The following is a 21,197-nucleotide window of genomic DNA, read 5'->3' as shown; positions in this document are numbered from 1 at the left end:
TGCCTGCTTGAGGGACAGAAGCCAAGAGCTGTCTGTCTGTGTATGATTGTCTGTGGCTGCCCAAGAGATCCAGCCAGTCGCAAGAGGGCCCTGCCAGCCCTCAAGTAGGCAACACCTGAGATCTGACAGGTCACTGCACCCAGCCCTGTATAAATCCACACATGCCTGCCAAGGGCCCTTGTGTGACAGGCACCTCGGGCTGCCCAGGAGTAGAGCCATCAACACCCAGCCCAGTGGGGGGCAGGAGGAAATGTGATTTCTGGGACCTCCAAAACATGTGATGGAGGTGGACTTGGAAGTCAGCACCAGAGTGGCCATTTCATTCTCCTCCTTTCAAAGCCCAGGACTGAGATGGGGAAGGGCAGGAAACCACCAGTCCAGCCTAACCCTGCCTCATGTGTGACCATGGGCAAGTCCTGTCCATCCTGGAGGCCTCAGAGAGATGGAGGGGCAGGGGAAAAGGACTACTTGTGCTTAATGCCAGCTAAACCAAACCCTAATGCCCTGAATCTACCCCAAACTCCCTCACCTTAATTACTATTCCCCTATGTGTTTTATGTATATGATATCATAATGTACATCTTTTTAATTTGCATATCACTTACTAATTTTGTGTATAATTGATTTTACTACTTTTGCCTTTTGTACTTTGTACTCACTTTGTAAGTGATGGGTAGCTACATTTCACTTAGGAGAAACATCTCAATTTAAAAACAATTTCATCTAAAGTCCCTTTAACATATCCTGTAAGGTCAGTCTAGTGGTGATGAATCTTTTAGCCTTGATTTCTATGGAAAATTTTTTCTCTCTCCTTCAATTCTGAATGCTAGCATTGCTTGGGAGAATATTCTGTTTTAGGATTTTTTTTCCCTCTCAGTAATTTGAATATTTCATGCCCCTTCCTTCTGGCCTGTAAAGTTTCTGCTGAGAAATCCGAAAGCCTTATGGAGTTTCCCTTGTAGGTAACTGTCTACTTTTCTCTTGCTGCTCTTAAGATTCTCTCTCTATTGCTGATCTCTGCCATTTTAATTACTATGTGTCTTGGTGTGGACCTCCTTGGGTTCATCTTGTTAAGGGCTCTCTGTGCTTCCAGAACCCCTATTATGAGAGTATTTGTTTTATTTGGAGGTGTCACAGAGATCTTTTCATGTCTTCTCATTTTAGAAATTTTTTCTCTCTGTTCCTCAGCTTGGTCACTCTCCACTAGCCTGTCTTCCAACTCACTGATTCCTTCCTCTGCATCTTCCAGCCTACTATTTTTACCCTCTGTTGTGTTTTCATTTCCTATTGTATTATTCAGCTCTGACTGGTTCATTTTTATATTTCTATCCTTTTGTTGAAGTCCTCCATGAGATTATCTATTCTTTTCTCCAGTTCAATGAGCAACATTATGACCATTGTTTTGCATTCTTTATCAGGTGGATTGCTTATCTCCATTTCTTTCAGCACTATTTGTGGTGTTTTGTCTTGTTCTTTTTGCTTGGAACATTTTCTTCTGGCTCCTCCTCTGTCTGGTTCTCTGTGTTTGTTTCTATGTATTAGATACAGCAGCTATGCCTCCCGGTCTTGGAAGTACTGGCTTTATATAGTAAGCATCCTGTGGTGCAAGCTAAACATTTTCCACAGATATGGGAAAGACATTTTGGAGATACATAACATCATAAAATAATTATATGAGAAGAACAAACACAAATATCAGTTAATACAAAGTTATTGTAGCTGGCAAAACTTAAAATTGGTAATCCATAGTTTTTTTTAAGTTGCAGAGCTGTAAGGTGATACATTGCCCATTAGCCATTGAGCAGTTTAAGAGGAAACAATATATTTATTAAGTTGCAATCCTAATTTAATTACTTAAAATACAATTATGTAATTTGATTTACTATTTGGACTATATCAAAATAATATTAAATCTTTATTTAAAAATATTAACATCTTTTAGTTTTTCTGTGTAGAAGTGTATTATTCCACTTTTGGGGAGGAAAAAAAAGCCCTGATATCATGACCTACATTCACAGAATGTTTTATTTCTGGATACCTGTCTTGATTTTACACTTAAGACTTTAATTTATAAGAAGTGAATTATGTGGTCTTCAGTTTAAGAATAGATGAAAGCAGAAACACTATGTTGAAGCAAAATAGAGACACCAAGCTATAAAACCAAAACAAATCAAAACACAAATAGTTCTACAGCTCTAGAGAATTTAATAAAAAGTAAGTCAAAATTTAAGCCAGTTAACTTTGGCATTTGAATACAAAAAGTTTAGCAGTATCATCTATGTAGATGACTGTGAGGGTTTTCAAAATCCCTGTGCATCCTTTATATGCATGTTTGGTATGCTGAGTTCTGTATCCATCTCTGCATTATCCAGTCTCACAGAACTCAGATTTCTGCATGAGTTATGTCTGCAGTTTTGTTTTTATTTTTCCAGAAACAGACCCTCATATCCTCTGGGTTTTTCAAGAATCATGAAAATGCAAGAAAACCTATAAAACAGGTAGGTGAACCGTAATCTGAAAGATGCTCAGTGCAGTCTCTCTATTTCAAACTACTCATCTATTCATTGTACAGAATCTCTCCCAGGGCAGTTCTTCAAGCATATTGCACATCCCTCGCATCTTTGCTCAGTACCCTTACTTACCCTCAGTACAGGCTCTCCTTGGCTATGCTAAACACATCACAAGACAAACCCATTTCACCTAAAGGTACATATCTTGAGACAGCAGGGCCTTAAATTTTCAAACAGGTGAGGGGACAGGTGAGCTGGCCAGGAGCTCTCTGCAGGTGTGCCCCTCCAGGGCCTGCCTCACTGTTGGGGAACCTGAAGGCTGTGAGCATGGGCCCATCCACTGTCCCAGGCACTTGGGGGCTTGGTGAGGCCTCAGGGGTGCTGGGCTGGTGTGCCCCTTGCACCTGATCTGCAAAAGCCCCATCTAATTGGTCTCATTGGCTTCTGCCCAGTGGCTGGAAGTCAATCCTGGCCTAGTGCACAGGGGTGTTAGCTGTGTGGGCCACACTGCCTGAGTCCACACATTCCCACTACCCCCAGCCAGGCTGCCCTGCATGAACCCATAAGCACCCCCAGCCACACTAGGCCACCCTGCCTGAGCCCACACATGCCCCCCACACCCACTAAGGCAGTCCTGCATGAATACAGATGCCCTGCCACCATCCCCTCGACCCCTGCCTGCCTGGTCCCCTCTCAGTGGGTCAAGCCCCACAGTGCAGTCATATTATGGAATGTGAACAACACACCAGGTTCTGGCCTCACAGATAATGCCATGTGGCAGGAACGGTAGATACAAGGGAAAGGTTTTGATAATACTTTCATAATTGCCGATTTACTAAATGTTGCAATGGAGAATTCAGTCTAAGAGTTCATTTTGAATACATGGCCTCTAATAATTTAGAGATGACAGAAAGCTTATACAGGTATATATCTTTAAAGCAACTAATTAAAATTGCCCTAGAACCAGCTGGGCACAGAAGTGTAAGAGGAATTTAATGAAATGGATAAGCTTGAGTGATGGTCAGAAAGTGAGAAGGGAAAACAGTGACTCTGCCTCAAGTGGCCTGGATGGAGCTGGAGGGGAATGTTAGAAAACGCAGGACATCTAGGAGCAAGTGTTGCCATTTTGCCTTAAATCCTAAGAAGAAAGTCATTGAAATATATTATCTTATTTGGGTGGAAAACTGCATATTTCAGATATTCCCAGGTTACAACAGAATGACCTGGGTAGAGCAAAGTGAATTTAATAAATAGTAAGTCAAAATTTAAGCCAGTTAACTTTGGCATTTGAAGAAGCATATGAGAGGTTGTATTTAAGGTTCAGTTTTCAGCTAATGAATATGAATCATAAAGAAACAAACCAGGCTTTGCAGATCTTTGAAAGAATATTCTGTGTTAAGTGATGATTCCAGCCAGCCTACTGAGGAGAAAGGCATTAAGCATGAACCACCTACTCTGAACTTTGGAAATGAATCCATGGTGGAGCTGTTGCTTGTTCGGGCATGAGCTGAGGAAAGGGCATCTGGCAGTGAAGGTCATTGTTCCTTTTTCTTTCGGGGGTGGCGGGGAGCGTGGTGTGAGATACTGATGTTTGAAGTATTCAGGAAAGCAAATTAGAAAGAATCATGACATAAACTACAAAATTCTTATGAAGAACATCAACAGATTATTATTGGTAGATAATTGGTAGACAAAGCAGATGAAACATATTAAGGATTCAAAAATTTGAATATGATAGACAAACTTGACCTATAGTCAAAACAAACTGAACCTAAGTTTTAATCACAATAAATTGATTAATCACTGAAAATACATATTAAATGATTGAAATAAATCAGTATCAAATAAAGTTTTAACAAATATGAAATATTTTACTCAGAGGGATTAACTGCTAACTCATCAAGCAATATTTTTGAAACAGTACATTAAGGAATTCTTAAATATTAAAAACTTTAAAAATGGGCAATATTTCTAATGAATAATTAGAACTTTTCAACAGAAAATAATGAAAATGCTCTGTATCCAAGATGTGCACTGTATTTGATTGAAGAGTAAAGAAAGGAAATCTCATATTAGAGTAAAAGATGTCTGACTATGTTCTAGATGTCAGATTTTGGAGTTTAAAAAAAAACATACATGATTGATGCAGTTAATATATAATAATAAAGTATCACATTAGTAATACAATCTAGAACAGGTAAGACATGTACTAAGATAAAAGAACACAAATAATAAAACAGTGTAATAATGAGAAAAATGTAAAAACACACAAACAATATTAGGAATAAAAAGTAGATTCCTAGAATCTCCCTCATCTGTGATGCCCAGGAGCTCACAGCTACAACTGCCAATTAGAGTCCCAGAGCGGAAGTCGCGAGAAGGGTGGAAGCTGAAGCTGCCCCACCTGTCAGGAGGAACAGGGTGTTCTAAGCTTCGAGATGAGCGAACAAGGAGCTTCCTCAGCTAGTCAACAAGGCCAAGGATAAACTTGATCCAAGTCAGTCAGCTCAGACCTACCTGTCCAAGCCTGAACTCTGGACACTTGAGAGGAACCCCACGAGCTCTGTGAACCCCGTCCTCAACAGAACACTTGCTAGCAGCCAACACCCATTTCATCCAGCCCCAGTTTGCACACCGCTTCAGACCTTGTAACAGAAAAGGAAGATGGAGGGTCTTACTATTTCTTGACTTCTTGTTGCATCATTTAAAACCTTCAGAAGAACCTCATCCTGGAAATGAGGTTTCTAGTAACTTCTCTCAACCATGCCCAATCCTGAAGTGAACTGAACAAAACAAGTTTCTGACTTCCAGAGATGCCCTTATACTCACATTTTGGATAATTCCTGAGAGTTCTCAGAGCCCTCAGAGAAATGCTTTACCCTTACAGAAAGTAATGCTAGCACCTGGGCATCTTGGCTTCTCAGCTCTGTATGCTAAAGAGAGCACCTAACCAGTAGAGGAAAAACTGGGGGCCTGCTGGCTTCTCTGCTAGTTGGGAACCTGGCCACAGCTGCAGTACAGGAAGAGTGGAGGTTTGCTTGCAGTTCAGGAGTTTATTAGTGAATGAGTTTGGGCCAGTTGGTGTTTACATGCTTCATCACTACGGTGCTGGTGTACTCGCTGCAGGAGGGAAGAAGGGCTTGCTGCTCTGGTGGTCACTGGTGTGTCACCCCAGGAAAATGATGGGCTTCTTTCCTGGGTCCATAGTGCCAGGGCTTGGAGCTGGTGCTAACAAAGAGACTCCACTTCAGTTTCTAGTGCCTGGGCTGGGGTGATGAGGGTTTTAGGATCTCCACGTAGTAAGGGCCAAACACCTGCCAATTGTGATGTGTCAAATTGACAGACTTTTGGCCCAGTTTTGCTAGTTCTGCCTCACTGAGACAAAGGCCTCCAGGAAGGTCTAACAGAGACCACTGCACACCAAGAACCAAACAGCATTTGAGAAACAAATGGATCCGCTGATCTGTGAGTTGGGAAAGGGCAAACAACTTGCCAGGAGAAACAGTGGCCCTACACTCTACTCGCTAAAGTTCTAAGTTAACTGAGATGTCACTAGCCTACCCACCACCTAGACATTAGGAAACCTGTTTCATTTTGCTTCAGAAGGGGGCTACTATCCAGTATCTAGCTCCCAAGGACAAAGCAAAGATCAAAACACTTGTGTGCTATTAAATTTCTGCCTATTAAAAAGATTAGTTAAGTACTGATAAGTTAAATCCTAGTGAGCATTTAACATGAGGATCTTAGACTGATCCTTTGGATGGCTGAGGTAAAGAGGAAGGCCAAGTTCACACCCTCCATTCCAACAAGAGATGAGGAGAATCCCTGGTATGGGAGTATGTCCTTCAGCCTAACTCAGCATCAGTTTCCTGTTGCAGGGTTGGGGGAAGGGGTAGATGTCACATGTCTTGAACTAAGTCAGAAAATTACCCAGAATGCCAGTGATGACTTAACCGGGTTGGTTGGACAGTTTGCCACACCTAGAAGTCATGAATTCCTGGGTACAAATCTTCCTTAAAACCAGAGTCAGTCTTTAAACTGAAAGGAATGTATTTCAACCCAGCATTTTGAAAAAGCTACAGTCTAATGACTTGCCCAGTGATCATCCTTTCCCCGTGGAATGGCTCAGTAACCGACTTACAGGACTAGTTCGCCCCAGTGTTCTCCCCATCCCACAGGCATGCTCACCAATGACACTGCAGACACAGTCCTCCTTCTTGGCAATGTTCTGAAGTTGTCCCATCAGAGATGCTGTGTTGTCACTGCTCAGAGCAGTAAGGCCATTGTTCTTGAGGCTTCGATGGATTTCCTGATTCACCTGCTTGCTCACAGGCAGCACAGCCTCCTCAGGCCTAGACCATGGAGGAGAGTAAGCTGGTGCCCAGTGGGTGGTCCCTGGGAAGTGCCACACCAGAAGCTGGGCCCACTTGATGGGGACTCCCTGCCATTCCCCTGCCTCAGCCCAGCCCCTGGTAGCTGCCCAGCCCAGTGGGTAGGTTCAGTGTCTTCACTGTGATGTCCCAGATACCAACTATTCTCTATATGTGGATACCATGTTTTACTTCTTAGAAAACAATATAAACTACAAAACTGACTCTGAATAAAAGTTTGGTATCTACTCAGTATCCTTTAGCTCTATGGAATTTATTCATATATATGTATATACATTTTTAAGACTTTCTAAAACATTATCCATGGTGATTTGCCCTGTCACCAATTACAAGGTCAAATCTGACCTTCTGATACCTCATTTTCCTATGGGGTGACACCCCTGTACACAGTGGGTACTCAATCAATAATACTTTTCAAGGTATACTTACTCCTAGTCAACTCCTGGATATACGTAAAACCAGACTGTGGTCAACCACTTAACTAGATAGTGACTCCTTTATAACAAAAAAGATACTGAGTCATTTTGTACAAAACTATCCTCCACATGACCTGTTTTGAAAGAAAGTTTTATTTCTCTTTGTCACAAGCCTCAAGACCACTTACAGAATGTTACCAACCACCTTTATGGCTGGTCCTGAAGGGCCTCTTTGGTTTGTGGTAGAACATAAGCAATCCTTCGTTACCTGCCTATGTCCTCATATGGCATATCTGCTATGCTAAAAGAGATCTATGCAGCTCACCTAGAGTTAAACTCCTCCATCAGGGCTTTGGTTATACGTTTCAGCTTATCCACAAACTGAGGCAAGCCAAACAGAACACTCCCAGAGAAACTACTGCCCACTAGCAGGATCGAGGCCAGAATGGTTAACTGGTGCAACTGGGACTGCAGTTCCTGCAGCCGGGTTCTGTCTGTCAGCAGAGTCTGGGGAAGCAGGGAAGAGCAGGCTATCAGGATAGGAAGGTCCTGGTGGAAGCCTAGAATACAAAACAAAGCAATGGCCACCCAGTCTTACCTCAGGGAACTCTTCATTTTCAGGGTCCCAGAGAATAAGATTCAGGTAGCCCTGGGACAGCACCGCTGTGGGGCTGAGGGGCTCTGGGCTGCTGGCTGTCTCATTTGGAGAGGAGTCAGGAGTGTCAGGGGGAAGTCAGAGGTGGTGTGGAGAGCTCTGCCACCACCTGCGTCAGCCATTTGGTGGTGTGATCAAGGAGGCCTGCGGTGGGACGAGAGTGTTTTCAGCATATGCATCCCTGAGGCTTCAAGATTATGATTCTTTTCAAGGTACACTTACTCCTAGTCAATAAATAAATGCTTTGAGTTGGAGGGCAACTTTCTTAGATAAGTGTTCCTTCTCTGTCCCCCTACCTGAAGAAGAAACTTTCCGTTCCAAAGAGAGGCAAAGTACTAACATATTAAAAGTCATACCCAAGGTCATATTTTCCCACTTCTGCCCTCAAGTGTATACATACTAGGCTGCTTGTTGAGGGGTTCTTGGAATTTAGCCCGTTCATGCTGAATAGAATGTTCCTGCAGATGGGGTTGAAGGCTCTGGATAGTGTAGTTCACCATGTCCATTTTCATCAGGCCTAGAACTTGGAAGATCCCACTGAAATAGGAGAAAATAGAGTATTTATAGTATGAAAGATATCTAGTGAGAGGGTAACCTACAGAAGGTATCATTAAATCACTGTATTCTAGAGTGAGAAGGGATTTTAGAACTTAGTTCTGCCTCCTATATTTGCAAAAGATGATAGTGTGCCCCAGGACCCAAGGTTCAGAGGAAGTGAGTGGCAGAGCTAGGAACAGGTAAGCCTCTAGACCTTGAAGTCTCCAGGCTAGATCTCTTTCCACAATGATCATTCTGTTGTCTCTTCAAAAAGGTAGTCAGAAGGAAACACCAGTATGCTAAAAAATCTCTCTGAGAAGTGGGATTAGAGATGATGCTGTTTCTAGGCCAATCATGGTTTTTCTTTTTAACTTCCTGTGTCTTAGTTTCTGTAGGTATGAAATAGGGATAGCCTCCCATCCTTGTCCCCTCATACTGTGTACACTGCAACAAGAAAACCTGGAAAAGGGATGCATGAACTCCTTGGAAGGATTACATATTCTAATGTTTTTTGGTAGGATGCTCAATTTAGGGGACCCAATCAATCTAAGGTCATCTTTGGCAAAGAAAAGCTCAAAGGCCACAAAGAAGAAAAAAATAGGAGTTAGTCAGGCCTTCAGTAGGAGAAAGCCAACCAAGACAGGGGCTTTAATCCAATGTCTGGCCCAGCTCTTCTTGGCCCAGGGGCTAAGGCAGGTTTCAAGGGACAGCAGTCAAGTTTTCACACCTCAGTAACTGAACAGGGACTGTAACGTTCTCTAGTTTCTGCACTGCTTCATCTCGAACTGGTGCACACAGTAAAGTCATCATGCTGAGAATGTACTGAGAGAGCTGAAGGACATTCAGGGTCCTCTGTTCTGCTTTTTGCTTGAGAAGGTCCATGTCCAGAGCTTCTTCGATCTCATTTCTTAGGCAGTTCTGACGAAGTAATAGCAGTGATAGCAAGATCTGCCCAAGAGAGAAAGTCAAAGAAGGAGTTGCATTCTATATAAAGCCCTAAACATTCCCTAATGGGCAATCCTTTAGCCTACAATATCCCAGCCTATCTTTTAAGGATCAAGATTTCATAGAGAATTCTATTTGTCTTTGCTTAGAGACCAAACATAGCTCAAGGCTTTAAGGGATCAATTTTCTAGGCAGTAATAGGATATCATTTTCTAGGCAGAATGAGATAAAGAGATGAGTAAAATCAAGTAGTGTGATAAAAAGAAATGCAAGGGGAGAGGGGCGGAAGATGGCGGCGTGAGTAGAGCAGCGGAAATCTCCTCCCAAAACAACATATATCTATGAAAATATAACAAAGACCAACCTTCCTAGAATAAAGACCAGAGGACACAGGACAATATCCAGACCACATCCGCACCTGAGAGAACCCAGCGCCTAGCGAAGGGGGTAAGATACAAGCCCCCGCCCCGCGGGAGCCGAGCGCCCCTCCCCCCAGCTCCCGGTGGGAGAAGAGCAGGCAGAGCGGGAGGGAGACGGAGCACAGGACTGCCGAACACCCAGCCCCAGCCATCCGGGCCAGAGTGCAGGGCCCTCGATACTAGGAAAACAGGGCAGCAAGAACAGTGAGCGGGCACTGGAGGCCGGGCGCCGGAGGACATAAGAAAAGCGCGCGACCATTTTTTTTTGCTTTTTTGCTGTTTTGTTTTGGCGAGCGCTTTTTGGAAGTCTTAAAGGGATAGGGACCCCAATACTAGGAAAACAGGGCAGAAAGACCGGTGAGCAGAGGCCTGAGGCTGGCACCGGAGAATAAAGAAAAACGAGCAACCACCTTTTTTTTTTTTAATTAAAAAAAATTTTTTTTAATAAAAAATTTTTTAATTTAAAATTTTTTTTTCTTTTTTTTTTTTTGGTGGTCGTTGTTTTGTTTTGGCGGGTGCTTTTTGGAAGTCTTAAAGGGGCAGGGCGGGTCACTTAATCCAGAGGTAGGGAATCCGGGATCTCTGGGCACCCTAACCCCTGGGCTGCAGGGAGCAGGGAGGCCCCTTGCGGAGATTAATAGCCTCCCAGCCGCTCCTGCTCCAACGCGACTCCACCATTTTGGAGCAGCTGCCCGAGCCAGGCCACGCCCACAGCAACAGCGGAGATAAACTCCATAGCAGCCGGGCAGGAAACAGAAGCCCTGTCTGTGCGCAGCTGCACAGCACAAGCCACTAGAGGTCGCTGTTCTCCCAGGAGAGGACGGCCACAAACCAACAAGAAAGGAAGTCCTTCCAGCCGTCACTCGTCCCAGCTCTGCAAACTATTCCTATCACCATGAAAAGGCAAAGCTACAGGCAAAGATCACAGAGACAACATCAGAGAAGGACACAGACCTAACCAGTCTCCCTGAAAAAGAATTCAAAATAAGAATCATAAACATGCTGACAGAGATGCAGAGAAATACGCAAGAGAAATGGGATGAAGTCCGGAAGGAGATCACAGATGCCAGAAAGGAGATCGCAGAAATGAAACAAACTCTGGAAGGGTTTATAAGCAGAATGGATAGAATGCAAGAGGCCATTGATGGAATTGAAATCAGAGAACAGGAACGCATAGAAGCTGATATAGAGAGAGACAAAAGGATCTCCAGGAATGAAACAATATTAAGAGAACTGTGTGACCAATCCAAAAGGAACAATATCCGTATTATAGGGGTCCCAGAAGAAGAAGAGAGAGGAAAAGAGATGGAAAGTATCTTAGAAGAAATAATTGCTGAAAACTTCCCCACACTGGGGGAGGAAGTAATCGAACAGACCACGGAAATACACAGAACCCCCAACAGAAAGGATCCAAGAAGGACAACAGCAAGACACATAATAATTAAAATGGCAAAGACAAAGGACAAGGAAAGAGTGTTAAAGGCAGCTAGAGAGAAAAAGGTCACCTATAAAGGGAAACCCATCAGGCTAACAACAGATTTCTCAACAGAAACCCTACAGGCCAGAAGAGAATGGCATGATATATTTAATACAATGAAACAGAAGGGCCTTGAACCAAGGATACTGTATCCAGCACGACTATCATTCAAATATGACGGTGGGATTAAACAATTCCCAGACAAACAAAAGCTGAGGGAATTTGCTTTCCACAAACGACCTCTACAGAACATCTTACAGGGACTGCTCTAGATGGGAGCAATCCTAGAAAGAGCACAGCACAAAACACCCAACATATGAAGAATCGAGGAGGAGGAACAAGAAGGGAGAGAAGAAAAGAATCTCCAGACAGTGTATATAACAGCTCAATAAGCGAGCTAAGTTAGGCAGTAAGATACTAAAGAGGCTAACCTTGAACCTTTGGTAACCACGAATTTAAAGCCTGCAATGGCAATAAGTACATATCTTTCAATAGTCACCCTAAATGTTAATGGGTTGAATGCACCAATCAAAAGACACAGAGTAACAGAATGGATAAAAAAGCAAGACCCATCTATATGCTGCTTACAAGAAACTCACCTCAAACCCAAAGACATGTACAGACTAAAAGTCAAGGGATGGAAAAACATATTTCAAGCAAACAACAGTGAGAAGAAAGCAGGGGTTGCAGTACTAATATCAGACAAAATAGACTTCAAAACAAAGAAAGTAACAAGAGATAAAGAAGGACACTACATAATGATAAAGGGCTCAGTCAAACAAGAGGATATAACCATTCTAAATATATATGCACCCAACACAGGAGCACCAGCATATGTGAAACAAATACTAACAGAACTAAAGGGGGATATAGACTGCAATGCATTCATTCTAGGAGACTTCAACACACCACTCACCCCAAAGGATAGATACACTGGGCAGAAAATAAGTAAGGACACGGAAGCACTGAACAACACAGTAGAGCAGATGGACCTAATAGACATCTATAGAACTCTACATCCAAAAGCAGCGGGATATACATTCTTCTCAAGTGCACATGGAACATTCTCCAGAATAGACCACATACTAGGCCACAAAAAGAGCCTCAGAAAATTCCAAAAGATTGAAATCCTACCAACCAACTTTTCAGACCACAAAGGCATAAAACTAGAAATAAACTGTATAAAGAAAGCAAAAAGGCTCACAAACACATGGAGGCTTAACAACACGCTCCTAAATAATCAATGGATCAATGACCAAATCAAAATGGAGATGCAGCAATATATGGAAACAAATGACAACAACAACACTAAGCCCCAACTTCTGTGGGACACAGCAAAAGCAGTCTTAAGAGGAAAGTATATAGCAATCCAAGCATATTTAAAAAAGGAAGAGCAATCCCAAATGAATGGTCTAATGTCACAATTACCGAAATTGGAGAAAGAAGAACAGATGAGGCCTAAGGTCAGCAGAAGGAGGGACATAATAAAGATCAGAGAAGAAATAAATAAAATTGAGAAGAATAAAACAATAGCAAAAATCAATGAAACCAAGAGCTGGTTCTTCGAGAAAATAAACAAAATAGATAAGCCTCTAGCCAGACTTATTAAGAAGAAAAGAGAGTCAACACAAATCAACAGTATCAGAAACGAGAAAGGAAAAATCACGACGGACCCCACGGAAATGCAAAGAATTATTGGAGAATACTATGAAAACCTATATGCTAACAAGCTGGGAAACCTAGAAGAAATGGACAACTTCCTAGAAAAATACAACCTTCCAAGATTGACCCACGAAGAAACAGAAAATCTAAACAGACCAATTACCAGCAACAAAATTGAAGCGGTAATCAAAAAACTACCAAAGAACAAAACCCCCAGGCCAGATGGATTTAACTCGGAATTTTATCAGACATACAGGGAAGACATAATACCCATTCTCCTTAAAGTTTTCCAAAAAATAGAGGAGGAGGGGATACTCCCAAACTCATTCTATGAAGCTAACATCACCCTAATACCAAAACCAGGCAAAGACCCCACCAAAAAAGAAAACTACAGACCAATATCCCTGATGAACGTAGATGCAAAAATACTCAACAAAATATTAGCAAACCGAATTCAAAAATACATCAAAAGGATCATACACCATGACCAAGTGGGATTCATCCCAGGGATGCAAGGATGGTACAACATTCGAAAGTCCATCAACATCATCCACCACATCAACAAAAAGAAAGACAAAAACCACATGATCATCTCCATAGATGCTGAAAAAGCATTTGACAAAGTTCAACATCCATTCATGTTAAAAACTCTCAGCAAAATGGGAATAGAGGGCAAGTACCTCAACATAATAAAGGCCATCTATGATAAACCCACAGCCAACATTATATTGAACAGCGAGAAGCTGAAAGCATTTCCTCTGAGATCGGGAACTAGACAGGGATGCCCACTCTCTCCACTGTTATTTAACATAGTACTGGAGGTCCTAGCCACGGCAATCAGACAAAATAAAGAAAAAGAAGGAATCCAGATTGGTAAAGAAGAAGTTAAACTGTCACTATTTGCAGATGACATGATACTGTACATAAAAAACCCTAAAGACTCCACCCCAAAACTACTAGAACTGATATCGGAATACAGCAAAGTTGCAGGATACAAAATCAACACACAGAAATCTGTGGCTTTCCTATATACTAACAATGAACCAACAGAAAGAGAAATCAGGAAAACAACTCCATTCACAATTGCATCAAAAAAAATAAAATACCTAGGAACAAAACTAACCAAAGAAGTGAAAGACTTATACTCTGAAAACTACAAGTCACTCTTAAGAGAAATTAAAGGGGACACTAACAGATGGAAACTCATCCCATGCTCGTGGCTAGGAAGAATTAATATCGTCAAAATGGCCATCCTGCCCAAAGCAATATACAGATTTGATGCAATCCCTATGAAACTACCAGCAACATTCTTCAATGAACTGGAACAAATAATTCAAAAATTCATATGGAAACACCAAAGACCCCGAATAGCCAAAGCAATCCTGAGAAAGAAGAATGAAGTAGGGGGGATCTCACTCCCCAACTTCAAGCTCTACTATAAAGCCATAGTAATCAAGACAATTTGGTACTGGCACAAGAGCAGAGCCACAGACCAATGGAACAGACTAGAGAATCCAGACATTAACCCAGACATATATGGTCAATTAATATTTGATAAAGGAGCCATGGACATACAATGGCGAAATGACAGTCTCTTCAACAAGTGGTGCTGGCAAAACTGGACAGCTACATGTAGGAGAATGAAACTGGACCATTGTCTAACCCCATATACAAAAGTAAACTCAAAATGGATCAAAGACCTGAATGTAAGCCATGAAACCATTAAACTCTTGGAAGAAAACATAGGCAAAAACCTCTTAGACATAAACATGAGTGACCTCTTCTTGAACATATCTCCCCGGGCAAGGAAAACAACAGCAAAAATGAGTAAGTGGGACTATATTAAGCTGAAAAGCTTCTGTACAGCAAAAGACACCATCAATAGAACAAAAAGGATCCCTACAGTATGGGAGAATATATTTGAAAATGACACATCCGATAAAGGCTTGATGTCCAGAATATATAAAGAGCTCACATGCCTCAACAAACAAAAAACAAATAACCCAATTAAAAAATGGGCAGAGGAACTGAACAGACAGTTCTCCAAAAAAGAAATACAGATGGCCAACAGACACATGAAAAGATGCTCCACATCGCTAATTATCAGAGAAATGCAAATTAAAACTACAATGAGGTATCACCTCACACCAGTAAGGATGGCTGCCATCCAAAAGACAAACAACAACAAATGTTGGCAAGGCTGTGGAAAAAGGGGAACCCTCCTACACTGCTGGTGGGAATATAAGTTAGTTCAACCATTGTGGAAAGCAGTATGGAGGTACATCAAAATGCTCAAAACAGACTTACCATTTGACCCAGGAATTGCACTCCTAGGAATTTACCCTAAGAATGCAGCAATCAAGTATGAGAAAGATCAGTGCACCCCTATGTTTATCGCAGTACTATTTACAATAGCCAAGAATTGGAAGCAACCTAAATGTCCATCGATAGATGAATGGATAAAGAAGATGTGGTACATATACACAATGGAATACTACTCAGCCATAAGAAAAGGGCAAATCCAATCATTTGCAGCAACATGGATGGAGCTGGAGGGTATTATGCTCAGTGAAACAAGCCAAGCGGAGAAAGAGAAATACCAAATGATTTCACTTATCTGTAGAATATAAGAACAAAGGAAAAACTGAAGGAACAAAACAGCACCAGAATCACAGAACTCAAGAATGGACTAACAGGTACCAAAGGGAAAGGGACTGGGGAGGATGGGTGGGTAGGGAGGGATAAGGGGGGGGAGAAGTTGGGGGGTATTAAGATTAACATGCATGGGGGGGGTAGGAGAAAAGGGAGGGCTGTACAACACAGAGAAGGCAAGTAGTGATTCTACAACATTTTGCTATGCTGATGGACAGTGACTGTAAAGGGGTTTATAGGGGAGACCTGGTATAGGGGAGAGCCTAGTAAACATAATATTCATCATGTAAGTGTAGATTAGTGATACCAAAAACAAAGCAAAACAAAACAAAACAAAACAAAAAAAGGGCAGTTCCTGTGTGGTAACCTCCAATGAGTTCTACACAAGGGTATAAAGGGCATATAAAAGTGTAGGCAAAGGGTCTGTTTGCGTTTATACAGAAGATCAAAGCCTAATTGGGCTACCCCGAAAATGAACTAAGATACGATATGAAAGAGAACTTCCAACATCAGCACTCTCTGGAAGACTCATGCCAGAAGATGATCATCAAAAAACCCCAACAAAGATCCACGCACTGCTACAGCTGTAGATGCACTCATCCCACCAGTTCCTGTACTTGCCATGGGAATGAGGAAGGACGTATCTAAGCTGGCCTGTGCATACAGTAAAACAACAAATTTGACTGGATCTATACTGTTGGAACTCAACCAAGAATTAGGAGAAGTGCAAATTGTAGCGCTCCAAAATCTTACAACTACAGACTATTTACTGTTAAAAGAACATAAGGTATGTGAACATTCCCCAGGAATGGGTTGTTTTAATTTGTCTGATTTCTCTCAGACTGTTCAAGTTCAGTTGGACAATATCCACCATATCATAGATAAGTTTTCATAAATGCCTAAGGTGCCTAAGTGGTTTTCTTGGTTTCACTGGAGATGGCTGGTAATTACAGATATGCTTTGGTTATGTAACTATACTCCTATTATGTTAATGTGTGTGCGCAATTTAAGTAGTAGCTTAAAACCTATACATGCTGAAGTTACTCTACAAGAAGATATGTCAAAGAAATAATCAATCTTCCCATGTTTTCTTCCGCCTGCTACTTCTATAGCTTTTCTTCTTCCTTCCTAATTACCACCCTTAAACAGAATTCGTGCCTCATATCAAATTTACCGAGTATCATAATTCTTCCAAGTGGTAAAGATACCTCAAGACAAATGCTGGGCATAGAAGCCACAGGGCATAAATATGCAAAGAAGTGAAAAGCTAACCTTTTCAAATAAGGCTTCCCTCTCACTTACCAACTTCACATTTCCCCGTATGGCCCCGGAAGATGACTGGTTAGCTAGAGACGGGTAAGATTCCTCAAGGGAGGAACAACCTAAGACAGGCATAGTCGCAGGGGGCCATCTGGTGAGAAAATGGGGAGCAGCAGAGGTGAGGCTTAGAACCTCACCCCCCGTTCTGAGAGAAATCTTCTGCATACGTGGATGTTTTATTGCCCTTGTCTAGCTTGGATTAACACATAGTCTACAGGCACACACCTGATCACCTACAGTTGCTCTCTTACAACACTAAACTATGTTTTCTACCTTTATCTTGTATCTACCTACCACTTCAGCATTTTATTAAAAATAATAATAATAAAGAGAGAAATGTGGTATCCACATATAAATCAAGTATAAAAACCAAATGAGTATTCATATTTGAACTGACTGTTTATAGTTCATGATGCATGAGCAAAACCGAAAGTTTCTGTGATGACTGCCCTTGTACTGTTCACTATGTAACTTATTCATTATGTAAGAATTTGTTCTCCATGTAAGAACTTGTTTGTTATGCCTCAGAAGATTGGAGACTGACGAAAATTAGGCTTGGGTTGGATTAATAATTGTGCATTGAGCATTGACTCCCGTATACAGAATTTTATTGTCGTTAACAACCATTTGATCAATAAATATGAGAGATGCCCTCACAAAAAAAAAAAAAAAAAGGACAGACTTCCAATGTTAAAATAAATAAGTAACCGGGATGTAATGTATAGCATAAGGAATATAGTCAAGATATTGTAACAGCTTGGTAGGGTGACAGCTGGAACCTAGAATTATGTATATAAATGTTTTATCACTGTGTTGTACACTTGAAACTAATGTAATGTAATACTGTGCGTCAACTACCCTTCAATAAAAAATAATTATCTAAAAAAAAAAAAAAAAAGAAATGCAAGGTACAGCAAAAGTAAAATGCACACAGCGCATGGTGACAAGGCACTCCTAATTTAAAGAGCAGGCGTTTTTGAGGTTATTTTACTTCAAAGGCAAGGATCAAATAGGCAAAGCAATTATTAAGAAGTACTAGAAACAGACTATTAACTGCAAAACAGAAGTTCCCTGTGAACAGAGACTCTTATTTATCTCTGTGCCTCTGTAATGCATAGAACATGGCAGGGGTAAGGCATGGGGCTCAGCAATTATTTAATTGAACGACACTGTGCTGTCATAGCAAGATCCCAGCTGTTCAGCTTCATTTGAAACAGTACAGAGCAACTTTCATTTCAAATGGGAAATTATGCGGTTATCAATTTGGAGCCTCCCAATTCTAAGTCTACCTGTCAGGGCCTACTCTGTGAAAATGGAACCAGGCTCTTTGTTTTTCCTTTGCTAGCTGGCACAATGTTAAGTTTTTTTAGTAGAGGCTGCTAAAGAGATACTGCATGAGGAACAGGTCTTCCCCCCCAGCTGTGGCACGTTCCTCCTCAGCAAGCTGCTACAGCAGTACAGCTTCTCTTTGTTCAAATCACTGTCTGCTTTCTTTCTCCTGGCTGGACCCTGACTAATACAAAAGCCCATGAGTGAGGTGCAAACCCAAAAGGCCATATATTCATTGGATCTGATGAGTAGGAAGTAGCAAGTACTTTAGGTGCTTTAGAAGAGCATGGAAAGTAGAGATGGCAGATAATCAATCCCTACAAAAATTCAGCACCCTGTCACCTCAGTGAAGTTGCTATAGCTTCAGTGGTCTAGACCTTGGCAAGCTATTCCCTGCAAGGTGAAAGACAAGTTGCTGTACTTCAAACCACCTACCATGAAACAAGAGGCATAAAACTTGCAGGCCCTTTTTGGATTTTCAAGGCAACATACACCACATCTGAGCTCGCTACGGCAATTCTCATTAGGTTGCCAATTTCAGATGGGACTCAAAGCAAGAGCAGGCTCTGCAGCAAATGCAGGCCACCATACAAGCCACTCTACCATTTGGGCCTTATGATCCAGCAGGTTCAATAATATTTAAAATGTCCATGGCAGGTGAGGATGTTGTGCAGACCCATGGACAAGCACCAAAAGGAGCATTCCAGTACAGACCTCTGGGTTTGGGGAGCAAATCTATGTCCTCTTCTGCAGATAACTATTTGCCTTCTGGGAAACAGCTTCTAGCTTGCTCCTGGGCCTTGGCAGAAAGCAAACACCTCACCATAGGATACCAGATGACCCTTCGGCCTGAGCTTCCCATGAGGAACTAGGTACTGTCTGACCTACATAGCTATAATATTGGACATGCACCACAGCCATCTATCATTAGATGAAAATGGCCCATAAGAGAACAAACACATAGTGGTATAGGACAGACATACAGACCAGAAGAATAGAACAAACAGCCCAGAAGTAAAACCTGGATATGTGGTCACAAGTGATTTTTGAAAATAATACCAAGACCGTTCAATGGGGAAAGGACTGTCTCTCCAATAAACAGAATTGGGAAAACTAGATATCCACATCCAAAAGAATGAAGTTAGATCCTTACTTAATACTATATATAAAATAAATTCAAAATGGATCAAAGACCTAAACATAAGAGCTAATATTCTCAAACTTAGAAGGAAATATACTGGGGTAAATATTCATAACCTTGGACTTGGCAAGATAAGACATCACAAGAAGAAACAACAAAAGACTAGATAAACTGGGCTTCATCAAAATTAAAACTTTTGTGCATTAAAGGACACTATCAAAAGACTGGAAATATTACCCACAGAATGGAAGAAAATATTTGCAAATTATTTATCTGACCAAGGTCTAGTATACAGAATATATAAAGAACTCCTACAACTCAACAACAAAAGACAAACAACCCAATTTAAAGTGGGCAAAGGACTTGAATAAACATTTTTCCAAAGAAGACATATAAATGGGCAATAAGCATATGAAAAGATGATCAACACCATTAGCCATTAGTGAAAATCAAACCAAAACCACAATGAGATTCCATTTCATACCCACTAAAATGTCTATAATAAAACATTTTTTATAAAGGAAAAGTATTGGTGAAAATGTGGAGAAACTGGAACCCTGATGCCTGGCTGGGTGGAATGTAAAACGTGTGTAAACTGCAAAATGTAAACTGTGGAAAACAGTTTAATGGGTTCTCAAATTAAACAAAGAACTACCATATAACTCAGCAGTTCCACTCCTGGGAATATACCCAAAAGAATGCAGAACAAGTATTCAAACAAAAACTTGTACATGAATGTTCATAACAGCACTACTCACAATAGCAAAAATATGGGAACAACGCAAATGTCCATTAACAGATGAATGGATAACAGAATGTGCTATATCTGCACAAGGAATCTTTTTTTTTTTGGTATCATTACTCTACAATTACATGATGAACATTATGTTTACTAGACTCCCACCATCACCAACTTTCCCCCACATTCCCCATTGCAGTCACTGTCCATCAGCATAGTAAGATCTTATAGAATCACTACTTCTCTGTGTTGTACAGCCCTCCCTATGCCCCCCCCACATTATACATACTAATCGTAATGCCCACTTTCTTCCCTCCCACACCCTTATGCCTCCCTTCCCACCTGTCCTCCCCAGTCCTTTTCCCTTTGGTAACTGTTAGTCCATTCTTGGGTTCTGTGAGTCTGCTGCTGTTTTGCTCCTTCAGTTTTTCCTTTGTTCTTATATTCCACATATGAGTGAAATCATTTGGTACTTGTCTTTCTCCGCCTGGCTTATTTCACTGAGCATAATACCCTCTAGCTCCATCCATGTTGTTGCAAATGGTAGGGTTTGTTTTCTTCTTATGGCTGAATAACACTCCATTGTGTATATGTACCACATCTTCTTTATCCATTCATCTACTGATGGACACATAGGTTACTTCCATTTCTTGGCTATTGTGAATAGTCCTATGATAAACATAGGGGTGCATATGTCTTTTTGAAACTGGGCTGCTGCATTCTTAGGGTAAATTCCTAAGAGTGGAATTCCTGGGTCAAATGGTATGTTTATTTTGAGTTTTTTGAGGAACCTCCATATTGCTTTCCACAATTGTTAAACTAGTTTACACTCCCACCAGCAGAGTATGAGGGTTCCCCTTTCTCCACATCCTCACCAAAATTTGTTGTTGTTTGTCTTTTGGATGGTGGCGATCCTTACTGGTATGAGGTGATACCTCATTGGGGTCTTAATTTGCATTTCTCTGATGACTAGCAATGTGGAGCATCTTTTCATGTGTCTGTTG

The 21,197-nt window shown here is 41.3% G+C and overlaps 1 protein-coding gene across 1 annotated transcript in view; it reads right to left on the bottom strand.

Moving 5' to 3' along the window:
- Positions 1-4,476: 4,476 nt before the first annotated feature.
- Positions 4,477-21,197, bottom strand: part of TCP11 (t-complex 11) — a 31,108-nt gene continuing 14,387 nt past the window's right edge. The window contains 7 exon segments of the mRNA XM_057494141.1: positions 4,477-5,998; positions 6,699-6,862; positions 7,643-7,824; positions 7,916-8,044; positions 8,046-8,116; positions 8,373-8,509; positions 9,237-9,457. Coding sequence (XP_057350124.1) covers positions 5,883-5,998; positions 6,699-6,862; positions 7,643-7,824; positions 7,916-8,044; positions 8,046-8,116; positions 8,373-8,509; positions 9,237-9,391 — 954 coding nt within the window. The 5' untranslated portion in view covers positions 9,392-9,457 and the 3' untranslated portion in view covers positions 4,477-5,882.

The sequence above is a fragment of the Manis pentadactyla genome, chromosome 16 (assembly GCF_030020395.1).
Source record: "Manis pentadactyla isolate mManPen7 chromosome 16, mManPen7.hap1, whole genome shotgun sequence".
Taxonomy (NCBI): domain Eukaryota; kingdom Metazoa; phylum Chordata; class Mammalia; order Pholidota; family Manidae; genus Manis; species Manis pentadactyla.
The sequence above is the reverse complement of the archived record's forward strand: the minus strand, read 5'-3'. Positions and strand labels throughout refer to the sequence as shown.